This window comes from Oncorhynchus mykiss, chromosome 8 (assembly GCF_057628025.1).
Source record: "Oncorhynchus mykiss isolate SJ-2025 chromosome 8, ASM5762802v1, whole genome shotgun sequence".
Classification (NCBI taxonomy): domain Eukaryota; kingdom Metazoa; phylum Chordata; class Actinopteri; order Salmoniformes; family Salmonidae; genus Oncorhynchus; species Oncorhynchus mykiss.
In genome coordinates this window covers 51,400,143-51,423,394 of record NC_143029.1, presented here as the reverse complement: position 1 = coordinate 51,423,394, position 23,252 = coordinate 51,400,143, and the positions used below count along the sequence as shown (strand labels likewise).

The 23,252-nt window shown below is 45.3% G+C and overlaps 1 protein-coding gene across 2 annotated transcripts in view; it reads right to left on the bottom strand.

Annotated features, from left to right (window-relative positions):
• Positions 1–23,252, bottom strand: part of LOC110530017 (low-density lipoprotein receptor-related protein 8) — a 186,159-nt gene that overhangs the window by 38,277 nt on the left and 124,630 nt on the right. For both annotated transcript variants that reach the window (XM_036985560.2, XM_036985561.2), the window contains 3 exons: positions 9,090–9,485; positions 3,437–3,559; positions 2,833–2,955 (listed from right to left, as the gene is read on the bottom strand). In XM_036985560.2, coding sequence (XP_036841455.2) covers positions 2,833–2,955; positions 3,437–3,559; positions 9,090–9,485 — 642 coding nt within the window. The remainder of the gene's footprint in view (positions 1–2,832; positions 2,956–3,436; positions 3,560–9,089; positions 9,486–23,252) is intronic.

Here is a 23,252-nt window from a genome sequence, read left to right as displayed (position 1 = left end):
CCTTCCCCCTTCACCTCCCCTTCCCCCTTCACCTCCCCTTCCCCCTTCACCTCCCCTTCCCCCTCTACCTCCCCTTCCCCCTCTACCTCTCCTTCCCCCTTCACCTCCCCTTCCCCCTTCACTTCCCCTTCCCCCTTCACCTCCCCTTCCCCCTTCACCTCCCCTTCCCCCTCTACCTCCCCTTCCCCCTCTACCTCTCCTTCCCCCTCTACCTCTCCTTCCCCCTTCACCTCCCCTTCCCCCTTCACTTCCCCTTCCCCCTTCACTTCCCCTTCCCCCTTCACCTCCCCTTCCCCCTTCACCTCTCCTTCCCCCTTCACCTCTCCTTCCCCCTTCACCTCCCCTTCCCCCTTCACCTCCCCTTCCCCTCTCCCCTGTCTCCAGGGATTTGGAGGTGTGTAGTCCGCGAGAAATCCGTGGCCCAGCAATTTACAGATTTTCCAAATTCGATCTATGAATCCTATCAGTCTGGTTTTGACCTCACCACCCGTATAAAAGTCACTAATGCCTTATTACTTGTTATTACTTATTACCACGACACTCTCTCTATACTAATGCCTTATTACTTGTTATTACTTATTACCACGACACTCTCTCTATACTAATGCCTTATTACTTGTTATTACTATTTACAACGACACTCTCTCTATACTAATGCCTTATTACTTGTTATTACTTATTACCACGACACTCTCTCTATACTAATGCCTTATTACTTGTTATTACTTATTACAACGACACTCTCTCTATACTAATGCTTCTCAATTTAAGCTCAGCTTTTGACTATCACATTCTCATCAGGCGCCTAGAGACAAATGTTGCTCTTCAAGGTCAGGCGCACTCTTGGTTTCCCTCCCATCTGTCAGACAGACTCCAATTTGTGCAATTAGATAATGAATCCTCGCCCATAACCAGTGTCAGATTCGGCGTACCTGAAGGGTCGGTTTAGGGAGCGTTATAGTTTTCATTGCACATGTTACCCCTAGGAGATGTAATTTACAAAATCAAAATCAATTTTCATCGTTATGCTGATGATACTCAACTATTAAATATTAAACTTGCAGAACCTACATTTCATACAAAACATAAAATATTATTATTTAACAACCCCATTGTTAAAATAGACGGCGCGCTCTTACACTTGACCGCTCTCTCCTTCAACACCCACATGAAAAACCTTTCCAGAGGAACCTTAATTTACCGATGTCGTACTGGCCACCCACACCAGTGGTGGGTTTGGCACCGAAACGAGAACGCATAAGCTGAAAAGAACCCCATACGTACTGTAAAATAGGGTGGCGGATCTATGATGTTATGGAGCTGTTTTGTTTCCACTGGTCCCGGGGCCCCTTTTTTTTTTACCCAGTACAAGGACATTTTAGGCAAAAACCTGGTTTCCTCTGCTAGGAGGATGAACCTTGCTAGTACAACTAGGCTTGGGTCGCTATACCGTTTATACCGTATGCCAGGGTATATCGGAATACAGACAGTATGATTTTCAAAACAGGGGTGCGTGCTACGCCACTTCTTATGACTAACGATAAGTTAAGTGTAACTATAGTACATCTAAGATGTGTCAAATGAATTGTGTCCACCTCAGGGCTCCAGCTATGCATTTGATTTGCTAACTTGCTAGCTAAGTGGCTAGATGTCAAGACCAAGCTTCTTGACTACAGCGGAGACATTCAATCCCATCATGTATCAAGGTTCCTGTTGCCTAAATTGTTTTGTCCCCCCACCCCCCAAGAAATACACAATAACAATTATAATACTTCATTATTTTCTAAATAAATAGCGGCCCTACTTCCGGTAATACCGTATACCCTGGTATAATACTGAAACGGTATGACGGTATGAAAATCTAGATACTGCCCAAACCCTAAGCACAATTACTAAGCACAACAATTCAACAACTTTGGGAGGGCAAGCATGCCAAATAAGTTATGCAATTGAAGCCAAAAAAGCACAGTCAAAGAGGAGAATAATTACTCTGTCAAGGAAACTTTTTTTTTTCTTTCTTGAGAATTAGAGGCATAATAAGACAAAATAAACCTTTGTCAAAAGCAGTGCACTATATACAGTAGAGAATAGGGTGCCATTTGGGACAGACTGCCTGTAAGCTCTACAACAATCAGGGAAATTAACAATTAGGCCAGGCGCTACACCACGAGGCACAATTAGGCCAGGCGCTACACCACGTGGCACAATTAGGCCAGGCGCTACACCACGTGGCACAATTAGGCCAGGCGCTACACCACGAGGCACAATTAGGCCAGGCGCTACACCACAAGGCACAATTAGGCCAGGCGCTACACCACGTGGCACAATTAGGCCAGGCGCTACACCACGAGGCACAATTAGGCCAGGCGCTACACCACGAGGCACAATTAGGCCAGGCGCTACACCACGAGGCACAATTAGGCCAGGCGCTACACCACGAGGCACAATTAGGCCAGGCGCTACACCACGAGGCGCCTGCATTTTGTCCTTACCCAGAGAGAGGTGAGATACAGGGAGCGTTACAAAAGGAAGAGACAGAAGACAGTTTCTTTACCTCTCTCACATGTACCTCTTTCTCCCTACAGCAAGGCTGACACAGAACAGTCAATACCTTGCTAGCTACTTTGCCTTTGTCTTATGCAGGCCTGTAATCTGAAGGCCATGTACTGTCAAGGAAACGTATTTTGTTGTTGAAAGAATTAGAGGCATAATAAGACAAAATAAACCTCTGAGGTGTTTGAATCCTTTAACTGTAATGTGATTTGTGGATTCAAACAACGTATTTACATTGTGTGTGTGTGTGTGTGTCCGTGTGTGTGCATGTGTCCTTACCACACTCCTTCTTGGGCTCATCGGAGCGGTCCTTGCAGTCCTTGACGTTGTCACACACCTTAGCGCTGTCGATACACTCTCCGTTCTTACACAGGAACTTCAGGGGCCCCTCACACTTAGTGGCTGTTGCAGGAAGAGAGACGGGGAAATAGTTTTACTACAGACAGGTAGCCAGGAAGACATACACAGAGAAGCAGTCAGACAGACACAGACAGACAGACAAAAGGTCAGCCAGATATAAATCCAGCCAGTCAGGAAGTTGGCCAAGCAGCCAGCCAGCCAGCCAGATACATGAATAGACAGACCGAGGCAGCCAGCCAGCCAGTCAAACAACCAGACAGATAACCAGCCAAACAGACGGCCATCCAGACATCCAGCCCGAAATCCAGCCAGCCAACCAGCCACACACACACAGCCAGCCAGCTATCCAGTCATCCACCCAGCCAGCGAGACATTCAGTCATCCATCCAGCCAGCCACAGACAGACATGTGACCGATATCCTGCCCCGAGATGGAGGCCAGAGTAGAACGGCCAGAGTGGAGCCGAGTCCACCCCCCCAGTCGCCATTAATTCCCTAGCCCAGACATGAAACTGCCTTCCTACCGTTGACACAGCCTGACTCGTCACTCTGGTCAGGACAGTCGTGGACCTTGTTACACTGCTTGGTGCCGTGGATACAGGAGCCGTCCCCACACTGGAATTCATCTGGGCGGCACGTCAGCAGAGCTATAGCACACACACATCCACACACATGGACATACCCACACACAAACGGACATACCCATACACACACACACACACACACACACACACACACACACACACACGGACATACCCACACACACACGGACATACCCACATGCATTCATGCGCACAGATACACACACGGACCCACACACACAGGATGGAGAGAGAGTTGGATGAAACTAGGCTACAGGTAAAGAGGAGGAGATCTATAAAACAACATACAGTTTCTCCTATGTTCATTTCTATTCATTATGAAAATGTATGCACTCACTACTACTGTAAGTCGCCCTGGATAAGAGCGTCTGCTAAATGACGTAAATGTACATTTAGCAGCGGTGGGATCTGATTAAGGCCCACTAATCTAGTGCTGCGCCACCACGAAAACACACTCTCATACACAGGCCAGACTGCGGCTGGGGAATGCCTCTCCACATTATTTAATCATACTGTAGATTCTGTACCAATAGTAGAATCCGATAGCTCAGAGTGGCTTTGCAACACAACAACAGAGTTGTGGGTGGCTGTTTTTCTCCTATCATTGTTTAATCTTCATTTGTCTTTCCTTAAAAAAGGTTGGTTGAACAGGACCTCGATGTAACACCCTGCATGGAAAGGAATCGAGCTAGGGGAAACACTGCATTGTGGGTTGGATTCCTGTATATGGGCAACACACAGAGAATACAGTTTACACATACAGTACACTGTCCTACTACTGAATGTACTACAAGTAACTCAATGGATATGTGTGCTACATCGTAATATAACAACAGTGTAGCTTGAACTCGTTCTGACATGACTTACATTTTGGAATATGTGCGTATTGGTATTGAATAGCTAGATATTGCTGCACTGTTGGAGCGTGAAACATAACCATCTCGCTGCACCTGCGACAACATCCGCGAAACGGTGTACGCCACCACTAAACTGGCTGGGGCCAAAAGGGACACACAGAGACAGAGCGATGTCATTCGCCCTAGCTCTGGCGTTCTTGTCAAAACTGAAGATCTCATTATTATTCAAAAGCCTGGGCCACATAACAGTGAATAATATATATACATGTGTGAGTTACCAGTCACTTTGAATAATGCTACAAGCCAGTGATTGTGTGGTGGGCCAAAAGCGCCACAGAGACACAGCGAGCGATATGATCGTTCTCCCCCGGCCCTGGCATTCTCGTCAAACCCGAGACCTCGATATTATTCAAGGGCTTTTAAACGCTCAAGGACATTAATGGGTTGCCTAGCAACTAGGGCTGGTCATAGCTGCGTGAAGTAAGGGTCCTGAGGGTACTGTAGCACCCCCTGAAAAAGCTGGGTTAAATATAAATATGATTATTTTTTTTTAAAGTCCTGAATTAGCGGAACGATATACAGTAGTTGTCTGTAGCGCAGGCAAAATACACTTTCAGCCACTAGATGTGAAATGATACGATGACTTTGAGGTTAAAGTGCAGACTATCAGCTTTCATTTGAGGGTATTTTTGAGGTATATTTTCATCCATATCGGGTGAACCGTTTAGAAATTACAGCACTTTTTCTGCATAGTCCTCCTCATTTTAAGGGACCAAAAGTATTGGGACAAATTCACTTATGTGTGTATTAAAGTAGTCAAAAATGTATTCCGCGCACACAAGTATTACATCAAGATTGTGACTCTTCCCAATTTTTGGATGCATTTGCTGTTTGGTTTGGTTGTATTTTCATATTATTTTGTTCCCATTAGAAATGAATGGTAAATAATGTATTGTGTCATTTTAGAGTCACTTTTATTGTAAATAAGAATAGAATATGTTTCTAACACTTCTACATTCATTTGGATGCTACCAGGATTACGGATCATCCTGAATGAATTGTTAATAATGATGAGGGAGAAAGTTACAGGTGCACAAAAATCATACCCCCTTAAAATTGCGAACCGCCCCTGTTATTGTAATTGTGAGAATTGAGTCATCTGGTATTGCCCCCTTCTAGCTTGTTTCTGGTCACAGTGGCTTAAAAATCACAATAGTCACTTAAAACAAACCCTACAAATAGCACCGCTGGACGATTTGTAAAGCCATAGTCAATAAATGAATGTAATAATAATCTTAGCAAAAATATTTGTCTTAATTTACAATCTGTGAATACCATTAGAAATCAGAATTGATGCAAGACATCCCAGCACAGTTGAAAAATCGAACGCAAATGGTAATAAAGAAGCGGACATAGGTGGGATTGGCTGAGATTAGCTGAGGGCTGGGATTAAAAAGTCATGATCTGTAATAGTTAAGACCGAAAACACCATGTATACCATGTAAAGTGCCTTCGTAAAGTATTCAGACCCCTTGACTTTTTCCACATATTGTTAGGTTACTGCCTTATTCTAAAATGTATGTACATAGTTTTTCCCCTTCATCCATCGACATAATGACAAAGCAGAAACTGATTTTTAGACATTTTTGCTAATTTATGAAAAACAAAAAAATAATTATAATATCACATTTACGTAAGTATTCAGACCGTTTACTCAGTGCTTTTTTGAAGCACCTTTGGCAGCGATTACAGGCTTGAGTCTTCTTGGGTATGACGCTACAAGCTTGTCTCTGTTTGGGGAGTTTTTCCCATTCTTCTCTGCAGATCCTCTCCAGCTTTGGATGGCGAGTGTTACTACACAGCTATTTTCAGGTCTCTCTAGAGACGTTCGATCGGGTTCAAGTCTGGCTCTGGCTGGGTCACTCAAGGACATTCAGAGACTTGTCCCAAAGCCAGTCCTGCATTGTCTTGGCTGTGTGCTTAGGGCCGTTGTCCTGTTGGAAGGTAAACCTTCGCCCCAGTCTGAGGTCCTGAGCACTCTGGAGCAGGTTTTCATCAAGGATCTCTCTGTACTTTGCTCCGTTCATCTTTGCCTCGATCCTGACTAGTCTCCCAGTCCTTGCCGCTGAAAAACATCCCCACAGCATGATGTTGCCACCACCATGCTTCACCGCTGGGATGGTGCCAAGTTTCCTCTAGAAGTGAAGCTTGGCATTCAGGCCAAAGAGTTCAATCTTGGTTTCATCAGACCAGAGAATCTGGTTTCTCATGGTCTGAGAGTCTTTAGGTACATTTTGGCAAACTCAAAGCAGGCTGTTATGTGCCTTTTACTGAGGAGGGGCTACCGTCTGGCCACTCTACCGTAAAGTCCTGATTGGTGGAGTACTGCAGAGATGGTTGTCCTTCTGGAAGGTTCTCCCATCTCCACAGAGGAACTCTAGAGCTCTGTCAGAGTGAGCATTTGTTTCTTGGGTCACCTCACTGACCAAGGCACTTCTCCCCTGATTGCTCAGTTTGGCCGGGCGGCCAGCTCCAGGAAGAGTCTTGGTGGTTCCAAAATTCTTCCATTTAAGAATGATGGAGGCCACTGTGTTCTTGGAGACCTTCAATTCTGCAGAATTGTTTTGTACCCTTCCCCAGATCTGTGCCGCGACACAATCCTGTCTCGGAGCTCTACTGACAATTCCTTCAACCTCATGGCTTGGTTTTTGCTCTGACATGCACTGTCAACTGTGGGACCTTATATAGACAGATGTGTGCCTTTCCAAATCATGTCCAATTAATTGAATTTACCACAGGTGGACTCCAATCAAGTTGTAGAAACATCTCAAGGATGATCAATGGAAACAGGATGCACCTGAGCTCAATTTCGAGTCACATAGCAAAGGGTCTGAACACTTACTTAAATAAGGTATTTGTTTTTTATTTTTTATTATTTTGCAAAAATAAAAACCTGTTTTCGCTTTGTCATTATGAGGTATTGTGTGTAGATCTCTGATATTTTTTTGTATTTAATCCATTTTAGAATAAGGCTGTAATGTAACAAAATGTGGAAAAAGTCAAGGGGTCTGAATATTTTCCAAAGGCACTGTACCTTTTCATGTATATATCAAACTATATTTATGTCATTTAATACTGTGTATAAAAGTATAATGTATGTAAAATATATGAATAATGTAAAAAAAACACAAATAAATAAAATAATGTTACTTTTGTCCTCTGAAAAGTGTGGATGGGCCAATAATAATAATATTAAATAATTACATAAAAATGTAAACACGTGACTGACTGCCTGCTTGACACTGTCTTAGCCAGTTGCGCCACCGAAAAGGTACCAATTCGATAGCGAAGAGGAAACAGTTTAAACTGGGGAGTGAGGTTACGGTACCATTTTGTTCTGTTAAACATGTCTGTATATGAGTTTTGCTCTGAATTTGAGTGTTTTTGCATGCATGTATGTGTATGTACAGGTGTGTTCACACTTGAGGAGCAGCACAAAACGGAGCCGTTGCTATGGTTACCCAAACAGGCAGAGCAGGGGCAGCGAGGAGCGGTAGACAGACAGAGACAAGCAGCTAACTAATGGAGGAAATTACTGCAGCGAGGAGCGGGAGACAGACAGAGACAAGCAGCTAACTAATGGGGGAAGTTACTGCAGCGAGGAGCGGGAGACAGACAGAGACAAGCAGCTAACTAATGGGGGAAGTTACTGCAGCGAGGAGCGGGAGACAGACAGAGACAAGCAGCTAACTAATGGGGGAAGTTACTGCAGCGAGGAGCGGGAGACAGACAGAGACAAGCAGCTAACTAATGGGGGAAGTTACTGCAGTGAGGAGCGGGAGACAGACAGAGACAAGCAGCTAACTAATGGGGGAAGTTACTGCAGCGAGGAGCGGGAGACAGACAGAGACAAGCAGCTAACTAATGGGGGAAGTTACTGCAGCGAGGAGCGGGAGACAGACAGAGACAAGCAGCTAACTAATGGGGGAAGTTACTGCAGCGAGGAGCGGGAGACAGACAGAGACAAGCAGCTAACTAATGGGGGAAGTTACTGCAGCGAGGAGCAGGAGACAGACAGAGACAAGCAGCTAACTAATGGGGGAAGTTACTGCAGCGAGGAGCGGGAGACAGACAGAGACAAGCAGCTAACTAATGGGGGAAGTTACTGCAGCGAGGAGCGGGAGACAGACAGAGACAAGCAGCTAACTAATGGGGGAAGTTACTGCAGTGAGGAGCGGGAGACAGACAGAGACAAGCAGCTAACTAATGGGGGAAGTTACTGCAGTGAGGAGCGGGAGACAGACAGAGACAAGCAGCTAACTAATGGGGGAAGTTACTGCAGCGAGGAGCAGGAGACAGACAGAGACAAGCAGCTAACTAATGGGGGAAGTTACTGCAGCGAGGAGCGGGAGACAGACAGAGACAAGCAGCTAACTAATGGGGGAAGTTACTGCAGTGAGGACAGGACTTGAACGTCGGTCGTGGGTGTGTGTAGGACTTGGGCTTAAATGTAATGCCCATGCAGGACTCTACATAGATAGAATGTCACATTGGTTGCGTGTTGTGTTTGTCTGTTAGCCCATGGTTTAGAAATGCTGGCGTGAATACGGGATAAGTCTGAGGCTGGAGCTTAGGAGAGCCTGAGGCTAAGAATAATGCAGTGCAATAAGGCTTAACATGTATCTAAAAGAGAAAGAAACCCATTTCCATTGACTTACGACAATCCGCCTCGTCCGATTTATCCTTGCAGTCCGGATCCCCGTCACATTTCCACGCCAGCCTCACACACTCCCCGTTGGCGCACCGAAACTCCTCCACCGTACAGTTCATCCTGCGTCGCGATTGCGACCCTTCACTCCCACAACGCTCCGGCCACTCGTCAGAGCCATCTGGGCAGTCTGGGTCGCCGTCACAGCTCCACATGACAGGCACGCACTCTGAGGTGTTGCAGCGGAACTCGTGCGGACCGCAGGTGGTCGTTGGCGAGTGGCGGGAGGAGCATTTTAGTTCGTCGGAGCCGTCGTCGCAGTCGTCATCGCCGTCGCACACGTAGACAGGTGCCAGGCACTTGCGGTTGGCACACTGGAATTCGCTTTTCGGGCAGGACTTGGCGTCTAGATGAGAAGAGGGGAGGGAGAGAGGGAGAGAGAGGTCAGCTAGAGGTCAGCTAGAGTGAGAAAGTCAACTGCTGATCGTGATATAAGGCACACAACAAGACAGAAATACCTAGCGCACACACCTCCGCTCCATGGTAGACCTCTATCTCTCTATTCTCTCGCTCTCTCACAGTCAAGAGTCAGAGAATTACAGACATCCCATCACTCCTACAGTCTCTGGTTGTGTCCCAAATGACACCATTTTCCCTATGTAGTGCACTGCTTTTAACCAGAGCCCTAGGGGCCGTTGTCAAAAGTAGTGCAGTACATAATAGGGTGTCACTTGGGACACACTTCTTTATCTCAGAAAACTTACTGAGAGCGGAGCTTTGATATTCATATAGGCTACAGGGAGTTTCTCCCTGCTGCTGCTCTCGCCCTGGGTTTATTCTTAAATGGGGTTTAGGTCTGGGCTATGTTCATTAGGGCCCATCTTAGGGCCCAATATTTGATTTGAAAATTAGCCTTTTTTATTACCTCCCTGTTTCACTTCGGTTTGGATAATTGTTTCCCGTTTCATCCCTAATGAACACGACTCTGGGTTGCTGTCTTAAGCATTCTGTTCTGTGTGACAAATGACAGGAGGGGGGGGGGGGGGGGGAAATACAGCATGCAAATAAAATGTCATTCGTCAAATGGAGACATTTCATTTAGGATTTTAGTGACTAATTTCCACCCGCAGAGTTTAAACAGGGTGTGAGTGTGTTTGTGTGTATGTGCGCGTGCCCGCCCACTGGTACATCCGTACGTATGTTGACTCGACGTTGTTTCCACATTATTTCAATGGTGCACTGTATCAATGTCGATAACATTGATAACATTGAGCATTTTTTTAATCTTGCCTTTAACCAAGCATTTAAAGGCATAGCTTCAACGTTGAGTTAATCCCACATCGAATTAATGTTCATTCACAACTGTATCTCAACCATTAACACTAGAACTGCTAAAAGCAGTCAGTTTCACTGCTCATCAACGTCATTTTTTTATTACTCTGCCATTTTAAAGATATGCCCCCTTCCGTCCTTGGCTTTTCCTAAATAAGTCTATATAACACAATGCCGTTGTTAGAATCGTAATATCACAAACAGAACTGGAGTTATACCCAGTTTTAGGAGGGCATGTCATTATTTAAATGGTTTTCCATTGTTGGCCACTCCTCCTCCCGACAGTAGGGCCTGCTCTGCTCCTCCTCCCGACAGTAGGGCCTGCTCTGCTCCTCCTCCCGACAGTAGGGCCTGCTCTGCTCCTCCTCCCGACAGTAGGGCCTGCTCTGCTCCTCCTCCCGACATTGGAAGTGCCCAGTTGATAATCCCCCTAATAATTGCCCTCGAAACTGAACCTAAACTATACCGAAACTAATTTCACACATACAACAAAATATGAAATAAACGAGGTAAAGTATGATGTGGGAGAAAGGGAGAATGGGTGAGTTGTTGAGCGAGGGGAAGCGAACAATGCCTAATGATGTAATCACCAATTGTGAATGAAGAACAGGGCGGGACATTCTATTGCATTGGTATACTCTAATCATAATCTCTAAATGGTATGTACCCTATATCAGTCCACCAATCCAAGTAGTCTACTCTGGCCTACTTGGATGGCACGGCTGTACTCTGTGAAAGGAGGCTCCCGTCGCTCCCGTTGCTGTGTACTTGGCTGCTATCAACGCACACATGTTGTTCAAGCAGTGCATCGAGAACACCGTGCCCAGTCTGGCATATGGGCTATTTAAGGGACATATGAGGGCCAAGGCAGCAGCAAAGATACCACGCGAGCCTTTGCGCGAGCCAAATTGCACACAGCTCCCAAGGAGGAGACAGTGCCAGGTGGCCAGATGCACAAAGAACAGAACCCAAGACATCTGTGTAACCTGCAAGCGACATGTTTGTGGGAAGAGTGTCAAGCAAGTCAGAGTGGCAAAGATTTCTGTCAGCTGTTAGGGCAAGGGATAACCGCTAAATGAAATGCAACTGATGCCATTGCGTGAATACGCAGACCATGTAAGCACGAGCTGACAACAATTGACTATTTTTGACTGCTGTCATATTGACACTTACAGTTGAAGTTGGAAGTTTACATACACCTTTGCCAAATACATTTAAACTCAGTTTTCACCATTCCTGACATTTAATCAGAGTAAAAATTCCCTGTCTTAGGTCAGTTAGGATCCCCACTATATTTTACGATTGTGAAATGTCAGAATAATAGTAGAGACAGTGGTTTATTTCAGCTATTATTTCTTTCATCACATTCCCAGTGGGTCAGAAGTGTACATACACTCAATTAGTATTTGGTAGCATTGCCTTTAAATTGTTTAACTTGGATCAAATGTTTCTGGTAGCCTTCCACAAGCTTCCCACAATAAGTTGGGTGAATTTTGGCCTATTCCTCCTAACAGAGCTGGTGTAACTAGGTCAGGTTTGTAGGCCTCCTTGCTCGCACACACTTTTATAGTTCTGCCCACACATTTTCTATGGGATTGAGGTCAGGGCTTTGTTATGGCTACTCCAATACCTTGACTTTGTTGTCCTTAAGCCATTTTGCCACAACTTTGGAAGTATACTTGGGGTCATTGTCCATTTGGAAGACCAATTTGCGACCAAGCTTTAACTTCCTGACTGACGTCTTGAGATGTTGCTTCAATATATCCACATCATTTTTATCCTCATGACGCCATCTATTTTGTGAAGTGCACCAGTCCCTCCTGCAGCAAAGCAACCACACAACATGATGCTGCCACCCCCGTGCTTCACGATTGGGGTGGTGTTCTTCGGCTTGCAAGCAATCCCCTTTATCCTCCAAACATAATGATGGCCAAACAGTTCTATTTTTGTTTCATCAGACCAGAGGACATTTCTCCAAAAAGTATGATCTTTGTCCCAATGTGCAGTTGCAAACCGTAGTCTGGCTTTTTTATGGTGGTTTTGGAGCAGTGGCTTCTTCCTTGCTGAGCGGCCTTTCAGGTTATGTCAATTTAGGACTCGTTTTACTATGGATATAGATACTTTGTACCTGTTTCCTCCAGCATCTTTACAAGGTCCTTTGCTGTTGTTCTGGGATTGATTTGCACTTTTCGCACCAAAGCACGTTCATCTCTAGGAGATAAAAACGTGTCTCCTTCCTGAGTGGTATGACGGCTGCGTGGTCCCATGGTGTTTATACTTGTGTACTATTGTTTGTACAGATGAACTTGGTACCTTCAGGCATTTGGAAATTGTTCCCAAGGATGAACCAGACTTGTGGAGGTCTACAATGTTTTTTCTGAGGTCTTGGCTGATTTCTTGGCAATTGGAGGTACACCTCCAATTGATTCAAATGATGTCAATTAGCCTATCAGAAGCTTCTAAAGCCATGACATCCTTTTCTGGAATTTTCCAAGCTATTTAAAGGCACCATCAACTTAGTGTATGTAAACTTCTGACCCACTGGAATTGTGATACAGTGAATTATAAGTGAAATAATCTGTCTGTAAACAATTGTTGGAAAAATGACTTGTGTCATGCACAAAGTAGATATCCTAACCGACATGCCAAAACTAAAGTTTGTTAGCAAGACATCTGTGGAGTGGTTGAAAAATGAGTTTTAATGGCTCCAACCTCTGTGTATGTAAACTTCTGACTTCAACTGTATATTCATTATAATGCCCTTATTGCTATTGTGCTGATTTTCACTATTTATCTAGCACACTTGGCGCTTATAGTGATGTTTAGGCTACTGATGTTTTTCATCTTTTTACTTTGCCTTTTGCCGACCATGCGTCTTTGTGGTTGGGGTATTTATTTATATTTATTTTCTTTACAAAAAATAAGCTGTTTACGTGTTGTATGTATAAAAGGTTTTAGGTGGTGTTTTTACATATAGCCTACAGTAACAAACTAATGAAAATGCTATTTTCTTATTTGAAAAAAAATATCATTATATTCTAATATTACCTAACAGCTTCATGAACACAACCAAACTATTATTTTAGCAATAGCATACATGAGGTTTGCAGACGACACAACAGTGGTAGGCAGTGGTAGACTGATCACTGACAACGACGAGACAGCCTATAGGGAGGAGGTCAGAGACCTGGCCAGGTGGTGCCAGAATAACAACCTATACCTCAACGTAACCAAGACTAAGGAGATGATTGTGGACCACAGGAAAAGGAGGACCGAGCACCCCCCCCCCCCATTCTCACTGACGGGGCTGTAGTGGAGCAGGTTGAGAGCTTCAAGTTCCTTGGTGTCCACATCACCAACAAACTAGAATGGTCCAAACACACCAAGACAGTCGTGAAGAGGGCACGACAAAGCCTATTCCCCCTCAGGAGACTAAAAAGATTTGGCATGGGTCCTGAGATCCTCAAAAGGTTCTACAGCTGCAACATCGAGAGCTTCTTGACTGGTTGCATCACTACCTGGTATGGCAACTGCTCGGCCTCTGACCTCAAGCCACTACAGAGGGTAGTGCGTAAGTTCCAGTACATCACTGGGGCTAAGCTGCCTGCCATCCAGGACCTCTACACCAGGCGGTTTCAGAGGAAGGCCCTAAAAATGGTCAAAGACCCCATCCACCCCAGTCATAGACTGTTCTCTCTACTACCACATGGCAAGCGGTACCCCCCCCCCCCCCCCCACCTCTCTTTTAAGCTGCTGATACTCTCTGTTTATCATATATGCATAGTCACTTTAACCATATCTACATGTACATACTACCTCAATTGGCCCGAACAACCAGTGCTCCCACACATTGGCTAACCGGGCTAACTGCATTGCATTCCCACCACCCACCTCCCGCCAAGCACTCTTTTACATTACTGCTACTCTCTGTATTTGATGAACTGTATTAATTACACTATTAGAATGTTGCAGTCAGAATGACTGCTGGTTAGCTTGAAGAGGGGTCCCTCGAGGCCCAGCGGTTCTAGTGTTAGAGAACATTGAAATAACATCTGTTCCCATTGAGTTAAGTCTGGTTAAGGGCCTACTTTATTATGACAATCTTAGTGATACTGGCAAGAGCAGTGTGCGGGTTTTTCATTCCTCAAAGATTTCATTGGGTTATTCCCACGCACCTGCAACAAGCCAATTCAGATGTGCGAGTGCTGTTATTTTCTCACGCTGTTCTTTTCTCAATACATGACTTGCTTTTTCAGAGTACGCTTACCAGACCATTACCAGTAGCTAAAGAAGAGAGAATCAAAGAGAGACTTATTTTTTCATTCTAATAACCGCTTATTATCAAGCTGACTGCTGTAAATTAACCTCCTCTGGCAGAATGTGGGAACAGAACACCATGATCATCCTGTTTATTATACCCATATGTGCAAATCACCATGTGTGTTCCATTACACACACACATACACACACACAAACACTGCTTAATGAATTCATTTAGCTAAGGCCCCAGATGAGGATTATCACACACTAAACTACACCCGCTGCACCACTGATAGAAACAGAAAATCAAATCATATTTTGGGATTCGGCTGAGCTGCAGGCTTCATCTAATCTTCATCGATATTAAACCACAGCGTTCCATTTGAATTTGCCGTGTCTTTATCAGTACAAATACACCCATGTACGTGCGTGCGCACACACACTGAATCAGTACACACAGACACATCATGCGCAACCTAGCCCCACTTATCAACTAATTTGCAGTTAAATTATTAAGGAGACTCGATAAACATGCATATTACACATGGGGAGGCCCATTAGTGAAATACATTAGCATTTCCTGCTACATCGGTAGAGACATAATTTCAGTTGGGGCCTGTGGTAAAAGCATTTAAAGACTTCTGACAGACTTCCCTTGGCTTTTGCCTATGGGCTCAGAGTAACTTTAATTCCTGTACATGTTCTTGACTTTGAAGGATCATGATCCAATCGGAATGTGACATCATCCCCAGCCAGCCAAACGTGAAGTGCGTGGCTGTGGTGTGACCCGGTTCTCGATCTCTGATTGGACGAGGAGCCGCAGTGATGGGGGGCGGCTGCCTCCATCCATCCACCTTACCCCTACTCACATCAATCCATGTCACGAGGTTAAGCGACGTTTGACTCTAACAAATGGCATTCATAGATACTAGAACCCTAAGCACAATTGTCACACTATTACTCATAGAAATACTAACTCCCCAAGGACCATAGAGCAAAGTGCTACCCATCGAGTCCTCCATAGGCCTTCTCTACAGGAAGGTCAAGTTACATCCCGAATGGCAGCCTAGTTTCTTGGTAGTGCACGGGGCTCTGGTCAAAAGTAGTACACTCCATAGGGAATAGGATGCCATTTGGGACACAGCCCACATCTCAGGCGGTTTAGAGAGGCCAGCCCTTCACCGGGGAACGACTCAGCAGATGACCTTTCGACTAATGCCACAGACACATTTACACAGCAAAACGGTGTGATAATGGAGAGGGAGAAGTGGACGCTGGGGAGAGGAGGATGACAATGAAGGGGGAGATTGAAGAGAGAGAAAAAGAGAGATAATAGACGAGATGGGAGAGAGATAATACAGGTAGGGGAGAGAGAGAGAGATAGAGAAAGGATATAGAATACAGTAGAGGAAGAGAGGAAAGAGTGGAGGGATTTTTTTCCACAGTGATGTCAGTATTATTATGACCACACGTACAACTTGCTACCAGGAGTATGATGGATGGAGTGAGAGATAGAGGAGAGAGATAGAGAGGGGTTTTTTCAGCCTCGTGATTTGTTGGGAGAATTTTCTGGAGAGAAACCTCCCTGGAACAATTTATTTTCCATTTTTGAAGTTACCAAGAGAGTCCGTCATTAATCCCAGACCCAAATCACTGCTGTTGTCAGGGATTGGGAGACTATTTGACTGTGTACTGTAGGGTTGCAGCAAATAAATCCCCGGGTTTTACAGAAATCCTGGTTGATAAATTCCTGGTTCAAGACGGAATAAGCAGGAATTGGAATTAATAGGGAATATTAAGTTACTAGAACTTTCCAATTTATGTAACACGAAGTCAGATAAATTGGCTAAACTAACTCCTAGATATGATCTGGGATAATACTAGACGCAAACAGGATTGTTGAGATAAAAAAAAGCATACTACAATGGTTCCTCCTTTAAAAGTTGCGAGCTTATTCCACGGCACTTAGAGGTAATTTGTGGTTTAGTACGATACCCTGCGTCACCGCTTCATTGCTCCAGACCAGCGCAAGGGGGAGTTAGAGCCTTGATTATGCTTTTGGGTCCCAAGGCGCTACTGTGTCTCTAACTGACAATGAATGGGCGACATAAACCTAAATAGAAACTGATAATTGTGCACGACTTCAGTATTAGACTTCAGTATTACTTACTAAAACTGTTGTTACACTAACATTGTTATTCTTTTATTTTGCTAGGATTATTTTGCTCTCACTGTATGTAGTACTGTAGGCCACTCCCAACCAGTCACATTGTACAGCGACTGAGTGGCACAACGGTCTAAGACACTGCATAGCAGCGAAAGCTGTGTTGGCTGTCCATTCAGCCACAAGAGCATTAGTGAGGTCGGGCACTGATTTTGGGTGATTAGGCCTGGCTCGCAGTCGGCCTTCCAATTCATTGCAAAGGTGTTTGATGGGGTTGAGGTCATTGCTCTGTGCAGGCCAGTCAAGTTCTTCAACACAGATCTCGACAAACTATTTCTGTATGGACCTCGCTTTGTGCACGGGGGCATTGTCATACTGAAACAGGGCCTTCCTCAAACTGTTGCAACAAAGTTGGAAACACAGAATCGTTGAGAATGTCATTGTATGCTTTAGCATTAAGATTTCCCTTCACTGGAATTAAGGGGCCTAGGCCAAACCATAAAAACAGCCCCAGACCATTATTCCTCCTCCACCAAACATTACAGTTGGCACTAATCATTGGGGCAGGTAGCCCAGATTACTTCGTCAAACCCAGATTAGTCCGTTAGACTGCCAGATGGTGAAGCGTGATTCATCACTCCAGAGCGCATTTCCACTGCTCCAGAGTTCAATGGTGGCGAGCTTTACACCCCCACTCCTGTTACGTCTGCTCCCGCTCCCCCTCTCTGGCTCTTGAGGTTGCCAGGCTGCTTATCATTACACATCAGCGCTTCATTGGACTCACCTGGACTCCATCACGTTACGTTAATGCTCCATCACATCACGTTAATGGTGACTCTTTCCCAAATCAGCATTAATGTGGTTATGTGTCCCTTGTCCAGACGCTGTTCATGTTTTGTTTCCTGTCTGTTTACTCATTAAATATTCACTCCCTGTACTTGCTTCTCATCTCCTAGTATCTGTCCTTACAACTCCAGCCGACGCTTGGCATAGCGCATATGGTGATCTTAGGCTTGTGTGCAGCTCCTCGGCCATGGAAACCCATTTCCCGAATCTCCCGAAGAACAGTTATTGTGCTGACGTTGCTTCCAGAGACAGTTTGGAACTCGTTAGTGGGAGTTGCAACTGAGGACAGACGGTTTTTATGCACTACGCGCATCAGCACTCAGTGGTCTCGTTCTATGAGATTGTGTGGCCTACCACCTTGTGGCTGAGCCGTTGTTGCTCCTAGATGTTTTCACTTCACAATAACAGCACTTACAGTTGACCGGGGCAGCACTAGCAGGATAGAAATTTGACAAAGGTGACTTGTTGGAAAGGTGGCATCCTATGATGGTGCCATATTGAAAGTCATTGTGCTCTTCAGTAAGGCCATTCTACTGCCAATGTTTGTCTATGGAGATTGCATGGCTGTGCACTTGATTTTATACACCTGTCAGGAACAGGTGTGGCTGAAATAGCCAAATCCACAATTTTTTTATACCCTCAAAGACAAGGTGATTTTCTGTTCAGTCGCCTTTAGGATTGGGACGATATACAGTATGATTAAATCTAAAATCATGATATTTGACATTGGCGATATTTCGTGAAGTGCAAGATAATATATCAAGATGTGCAAAACTATGTAGAATATTGGCCTGTTAATTGGCTCACTGTCACACTCTGACCATAGTTTGCGTTGTTTGTTTCTATGTTTTGTTTGGTCAGGGTGTGATATGAGTGGGCATTCTATGTTGTATGTCTAGTTTGTCTGTTTCGATGTGTTTGGCCTGATATGGTTCTCAATCAGAGGCATGTGTTAGTCGTTGTCTCTGATTGGGAACCATATTTAGGTAGCCTGTTTTGTATTGTGAGGTGTGGGTGATTGTTCCTGATTCCAGTGTTCCTGGTTTTGTGTTCACGTTACGGGACTGTTTCGTCTTCGTTCATTTTGTCGGTTTATTGTTTTTGTTCGTTGTTAAAGTATTCTATTAAAATGGATAATCATCACGCTGCATTTTGGTCCTCCTCTCTTTCGCCCGACGAAGAACGTTACACTCACAGAATAAAACAAACAAAATGTAGTCAATTAGTTTAAACCCACAAAAATTACTGACATTTTGGTTAATTGCTCATCACCATGTCATACACACTCCCCTACTCTACTACCCAGAGATCCCATGCGACAGGCGTGTTCCTTGCTCGTGAGAGGACCTCAGAGCCTGTGTGTGTGAGTACAGGGCAGCACATTTACTTTACTACAGCTGACTGGACAGAGGAGCTCAACTTTCTCTTTAGGGGACTGCTGCCTGCTTAATGTAATGTTATGTAATGTGAGAGAGAGAGTGAGGGAGAGAGAAAGAGACGGACGGAGGGCAGGATTCGACTTAATGCATTATTTAACACGTGGATGACTCAATTAGCGAAACTCCTTGATGCAATTAACTTTTTTAAACTGACTGGATGAAGTGCAGAGAGCTTTGCTAGGATTGGGATGGCTTCCAAGAGGGAGCACAACTGTCTCTAGGGTCTCAAGGCCCCAGACTCTGGCATGGAGGGCAAGGTTGTTGGAATGTGTATGTTTGTGTGCGTGTGCATACTATTGTAGTTCTCTCTAAGCAGGATAAAACCATAGCCGGTCCACGTACTCTTGTCAATTGTTGACATGTATTTTGCGGCCATTGTCGGTAAAGCGTGAAACTCAAGCAAAACAAAAACAAGCTTATTTTTATACTATTATAAATATCTATACTTACTAACCCCGTGTCACCCAGAAAAAACTCCTAGAGTGTGTTTGTGTGTATGCTGCTTGTGTCTAGTGTCTACATGTCTATCTTATAAGTCTGTCTTTACATGGACATTACTTGCATTTTGAATCTATCACAGTTTAGTCCTGTATCTTTCCAAAACAGAACAATCTTCTTGACCCTAACCATCCCTCAACCGAGACCGCTCTCCTCTGTGCCACGGAGGATCTCCACACGGCCAAAGCTGACTCTCCTCTGTCCTCCTCGATCTATCCGCTGCCTTCGACACCGTGAACCATCAGATCCTTCTCTTCACCCTCTCAGGGCTTGGCGTCTCAGGCTCTGCACACTCTTGGATTGCATGCTACCTGGCAGGCCGCTCCTACCAGGTGAAGTGGAAAGGATCTATGTCTACACCACATACTCACACTACTGGTGTTCCCCAGGGCTCGGTTCTAGGCCCCCGGCTCCGTCATGTCCTCATGGTCTCTTCTATCATTGATATACGGATGACACTCAACTACCTTTCTCCTTCCCCCCTTCTGACACCCAGGTGGTGACACGCATCTCTGGGTGCCTGGTCAACATCACAGCTTGGATGTCGGCCCACCACCTCAAGCTAAACAAGACAGAGCTGCTCTTCCGGAGAAGGCCCACCCGCTCCAAGACCTCTCCATCACAGTTGAGAACTCCACAATGTCTCCCTCCCAGAATGCAAAGAACCTTGGCCTGACCCTGGACAACTGTGGTTCTCTGCAAACATCAAAGCAGTGACTCACTCCTGCAGGTTCACGCTCTACAACATCCGTAGAGTACGACCCTACCTCACACAGGAAGCGGTGCAGGTCCTAATCCAGGCACTTTTAATCTCCCGTCTGGCCTACTGCAACTGCCTGTTGGCTGGGTTCTCCGCTTGTGCCATCAAACCCTTGCAATTTACGTTGCAGCCCGCCTGGTGTTCTCCCATTTCACCACACTCCTCCGCACACTCCACTGGCTTCCAGTTGAAGCTCGCATCTACTATAAGACCATGGTGCTTGCCTACAGAGCATTAAGGGTAACTGCCCCTCCCTACCTTCAGGCTATGCTCAAACCCTACACCCCAACCCGAACACTCCGTTCTGCCACCTCTGGTCCCACCCCTACCGGGGGTCAAGTGCTCGCTCAGCCTAGTCAAAGCTCTTCCCTGTCCTGGCACCCCAATGGTGGAACAAGCTTCCCTCTGAAGGTAGGAAAACAGAGTCCCTGCCCATCTTCCAAAAACAACTGAAAACCTACATCTTCAAAGAGTATTGGACTGATCCCAGATCTATTTGTGCTGTCAAGTTACAACGACCTTAGAAGTACAGCACAAACAAATCTGGGAACAGACACAACCACAAGTATGTGGACAAGTGCTCGTCGAACATCTCATTCCAAAATCATGGGCATTAATGTGGAGTGGTCCCCCCTTTGCAGCTCTAACAGTTTCCACTCTTCTGGAAAGGCTTTCCACTAGAAGTTGGAACATTGCAGCAGGGACTTGCTTCCATTTAGTCACAAGACCATTAGTGAGGTCGGGCACTGATGTTGGGTGATTAGGCCTGGTTCGCAGTTGGCCTTCCAATTCATCCCAAAGGTGTTTGATGGGGTTGAGATCAGGGCTCTGTGCAGGCCCACTCAGCCCAGTCAAAGCTCTTCCCTGTCCTAGCACCCCAATGGCGGAGCAAGCTTCCCTCTGATGGTAGGAAAGCAGAGTCCCTGCCCATCTTCCAAAAACAACTGAAAACCTACATCTTCAAAGAGTATCTTAAATAAAACATTGAAATCTTATTCCCAAACCCCATTAAAAAAAAAATAAGAATAGAAAAATTGCACTTGTCTTTTCCTTCTAGCACTGACTCCGCTGAAAACTTCTGTATTGAGGAGAAATGTATTTACTACAACATGTGGTTATCTCACCTAGCTGTCTTAAGATGAATGCACGCTTTGGATAAAAGTGTCTGCTAAATCACTTGAATGTAATGTAAAATGTATCTAGATGCTAACTGCCTGGCTGCGAGGAATGGCATGTGTTATTATGTGCCAGTCATTGTCCATGCACCTTAATGCACCTTCTCCTGGTGAATACCAACACAGAGACAGTGTGTTACCTAACCTAACTCCTTTGAAGTCAATTCTCCTGCCGCCTCTCTGAATGGCGAGTCAATCAAATCAAATCTTATTTGTCTCATTCACATGGTTAGCAGATGTTAATGTGAGCGTAGCGAAATGCTTGTGCTTCTAGTTCCGACAATGCAGTAATAACCAACGAGTAATCTAACCTAACAATTCCACAACTACTACCTTATAGACACAAGTGTAAAGGGATAAAGAATATGTACATAAAGATATATGAATGAGTGATGGTACAGAACGGCATAGGCAATATGTAGTAGATGGTATCGAGTACAGTATATACATATAAGATGAGTAATGTAGGGTATGTAAACAAAGTGGCATAGTTTAAAGTGGCTAGTGATACATGTATTACATAAAGATGCAGTAGATGATATAGAGTACAGTATATACATATACATATGAGATGGGTAATGTAGGGTATGTAAACATTATATTAAGTGGCATTGTTTAAAGTGGCTAGTGATACATTTTTTACATCAATTTCCATTTATTAAAGTGGATGGAGTTGAGTCAGTATGTTGGCAGCAGCCACTCAATGTTAGTGGTGGCTGTTTAAAAGTCTGATGGCCTTGATATAGAAGCTGTTTTTCAGTCTCTCGGTCCCTGCTTTGATGCACCTGTACTGACCTTGCCTTCTGGATGATAGCGGGGTGAACAGGCAGTGGCTCGGGTGGCTGTTGTCCTTGATGATCTTTATGGCCTTCCTGTGACATCGGGTGGTGTAGGTGTCCTGGAGGGCAGGTAGTTTGCCCCCGGTGATGCATTGTGCAAACCTCACTACCCTCTGGAGAGCCTTACGGTTGTGGGCGGAGCAGTTGCCGTACCAGGCGGTGATACAGCCCGACAGGATGCTCTCGATTGTGCATCTGTAGAAGTTTGGGAGTGCTTTTGGTGACAAGCCGAATTTCTTCAGCCTCCTGAGGTTGAAGAGGCGCTGCTGCGCCTTCTTCACAACGCTGTCTGTGTGGGTGGACAAATTCAGTTTGTCCGTGATGTGTATGCCGAGGAACATAAAACTTACTACCCTCTCCACTACTGTCCCTTCAATGTGGATAGGGGGGTGCTCCCTCTGCTGTTTCCTGAAGTCCACAATCATCTCCTTTGTTTTGTTGACGTTGAGTGTGAGGTTATTTTTCTGACACCACACTCCGAGGGCTCGCACCTCCTCCCTGTAGGCCGTCTCGTCGTTGTTGGTAATCAAGCCTACCACTGTGGTGCGTCCACAAACTTGATGATTGAGTTGGAGGCGTGCATGGCCACGCAGTCATGGGTGAATAGGGAGTACAGGAGAGGGCTCAGAACGCACCCTTGTGGGGCCCCAGTGTTGAGGATCAGCGGGGTGGAGATGTTGTTACCTACCCTCACCACCTGGGGGCGGCCCGTCAGGAAGTCCAGTACCCAGTTGCACAGGGCGGGGTGGAGACCCAGGGTCTCGAGCTTGATGACGAGTTTGGAGGGTACTATGGTGTTGAATGCTGAGCTGTAGTCGATGAACAGCATTCTCACATAGGTATTCCTCTTGTCCAGATGG